This window comes from Helobdella robusta (assembly GCF_000326865.2).
Source record: "Helobdella robusta unplaced genomic scaffold HELROscaffold_23, whole genome shotgun sequence".
Classification (NCBI taxonomy): domain Eukaryota; kingdom Metazoa; phylum Annelida; class Clitellata; order Rhynchobdellida; family Glossiphoniidae; genus Helobdella; species Helobdella robusta.
The window spans coordinates 3005315-3008477 of record NW_008704216.1 but is presented as its reverse complement, the minus strand read 5'-3'; the positions used below and the strand labels follow the sequence as shown (position 1 = coordinate 3008477).

The window sequence follows — 3163 nt, the reverse complement described above, 5'->3', positions numbered from 1 at the left end:
AATGAAATAATTTTTTGTTGTATAAAGATGCTGATGCGATCACATTGAAACGTAATGTAATCCATAACCACAACAACCACACGTCATCACAACAACTAACTCAACTACACATCATTACACCACCACACACCACCACTCATCACCACACACGCCACCACACAAGCCACCACACAAGCCACCACACACCACCACTCAGTACCACACAAACCACCACTTATCCATCACCACAGAGCCACACAACCACACACGTCATCACACACATCACCACTCATCACCACACAGCCACACACCACCACATCAGCACTTGATCTATGGGCACCATTAAAGCGCTCAAGAAATGGAACGAATGTAGGAAAGATATTTCAGCCCGCTCGGACGATAAAGAAAAGAAATTACAAATTACGAACGCGCCAGTGCAAATCTCGCGTCATATCTCGCCGTCCGCCCGCCAACATTCATATCGAGAAGTAAATTTCGGCTCTCTCACTCTCTCTCTCCTCTTTTCATCTTTTTTCTCTTCCCTCAATTTATTTTTTTTTTCAATTTTTTTCTATCTTAACCTTCCGTTTCCTCCATATTTTTCATCATCCTTCATTCTTCACGTCTTTCCATCTTTCCTTCTCTCTCCATCATTCTTCACCATTTTTGTCTCTTCTAATTTTTTTTCTGCCACCACTATCTTTCTATCATCAAATATTTTTATGAGGCAATTTTCGTCGTTGTAGTCCATTTAATTTTTGGTGGGAATGAGGATGGCGAAGTTGATGAAGCTGGTGGGAATTAGGATGGTGTGTGATGAGGTTGGTGGGAGTGAGGATGGAGTTGGGATGAAGGGAATTAGCATCAACACCATCATTGATAATGATGATGAAGAAGAAGAAAAAAAAGAAGATGATGATTATGATGACGAAAAAGAAGAAGATGAGGATAGTGATGATGATGATGAGGAAGTTGATGATAATATTGATGATGATATAAAAGTGTGGAAAGCCAGTAGATAGTGATGAATGTGTGAGGATGGATGGAGCGAGGGTGCCGACAGGAAGATGGTGGTTGCTGTGGATGGAACTGGATACTCTCTTCAACTGTTTGACTCGTTCAAGGATGGAAATGTTAAAATTTTAAAATATAATTACTTTTTTCATCGTCATCATTTTCATCGCCATCATCATTATCATTACCATCATCATCACCATCATTACCATCATCATCACCATCATCAGCGATTCCTCATTAGATACTAATGCACGCAACCCAATTAGAGAAGCCCACTTCAAAGCTACTTCACTGTTGGACATACATACATACATACATACATACATACATACATACATACATACATACATACATACATACATACATACATACATACATACATACATACATACATACATACATACATACATACATACATACATACATACATACATACATACATACATACAAACATACATACATACATACATACATACATACATACATACATACATACATACATACATACATACATACATACATACATACATACATATGGCAAGATGGCGGCACGTGTTGTTGTGATTAACGAATTGCTCTATTTCGTAAACAATAATGTCGAATTAATTGATAATGAAACTTTTATAAACAACATATCTGACTTTTACACAAACGAGGATATTATTACTGCTACTAAATTGTTGAAAAGCGATATTGAAAACTTAAAATTGGATAACAACGACAAATTACAAATGCACGGGAACACAAAAAAGGACAAATTACTTGAATGTCTCTCGCTTTTTAAATATCTGAAAACTAACAATATGTTAGACAAATGTTCAATATTTGTCAGCTATAATATGGTAAAAATTCCAAAGTTAGAAAGTATAGCTAACTTGAATTTTGTTAATTTAAAAAACGAAATTAGAGACATTGTTCACTCTCAACTGGTGCGCTTAAACAATATAATCGAAACTAATAAACATGATATTCAAGTCTTAAAAAACAAAACAAGTTTATTGTCAAATATTAATGTTGAAAACAACTGTAAAACTGCCAACTCTGAAAACATTAAACCTACTGTTTTGCCGAATATTCCATTTGCCAACTCTACCGTCCAGCTTGGAAAACCCCTGTGGTCCGATATTTCAAGAACCCCGACCGAAGACTCGTCGTTCACCCTTGTCACCAGAAAAAATAAACGCCCGCGCGCATTAACCAGCGACACTGACAACAACAACATTGAAGCAGATACAAATTCAAACAAACGTTCAGCTCCAAAAATTATTGGTAAAAAAGAAGTTGACTGCAAACTAAAAGCCGATAAAGTTCTGTACAACAAACGTGTCTACTCAATGAGTAACATCCAGAAATGTTCAGCCAGCGATGTCAGCGAATTTTTATCATCATGCGGGATTAACGTGTTATCATGTTATCCGGTATTTAAAAATACCGAGCCATCAAAGTTCCCCACACCAACCGAGACAACCAAGATTCATCAATGTTTCGTGTCTGCATTGACAAAATAGATTCTCCTAAAATCAACGATCCCAACATCATACCCAAAAATATAATTGTACGAGAATGGCGTTTCCTGCATAATGAAAAAAAGGCCAAGCAACAAATAACCAATCATGAATAGAAACACAAGCAACTCTCCATGTACTAACCTGCCTGATTCCAGCGATACATCTTCTGATTTAGTTTCTGTCAACCCATCCAATAACAGTATTAATTTTTCAGACATTTTTATCAATAACTTTCAAAATTACACCATAAACAATTTAAACAATCTCATACTTAACAATTTTTTTAAAACTGATAAAAATTTATCTATTATTCATGCCAATAGTCGTAGTTTGTTCAATAAAATGGCAGATTTGTTAATACTAAACGATTCCCTTTCAAATTTTTTTCCACTTATCATAATTTCTGAAACCTGGTTAAATAATGACTCTGTTAAATATATTAATATGCCTAATTATGACTTTGTTTTTAAAAACAGATCTAACAAAAAAGGTGGTGGTGTCGGGATTTTCATCAAACAGGGAATCAGCTATTTAGTTAACTGCGAAGCCGTACTGGATGATGAAGTTATTGACTTTCTTTCCGTCGACATCGCAGTTAATATGCATAAACTTAAGATAATTGCAATCTACAGACCGCCTAATTCCAACCCTGATCTACT

The 3163-nt window shown here is 35.7% G+C and overlaps 1 protein-coding gene across 1 annotated transcript; it reads left to right on the top strand.

Annotated features, from left to right (window-relative positions):
• Positions 1–1538: 1538 nt before the first annotated feature.
• On the top strand, positions 1539–2504 carry HELRODRAFT_172491 (hypothetical protein; the record flags this gene model as incomplete). Its single annotated transcript, XM_009019147.1, has 1 exon — positions 1539–2504. One exon carries the CDS (start codon positions 1539–1541, stop codon positions 2502–2504), a length of 966 nt encoding a protein of 321 aa, XP_009017395.1.
• Between the last annotated feature and the right edge of the window lie 659 nt (positions 2505–3163).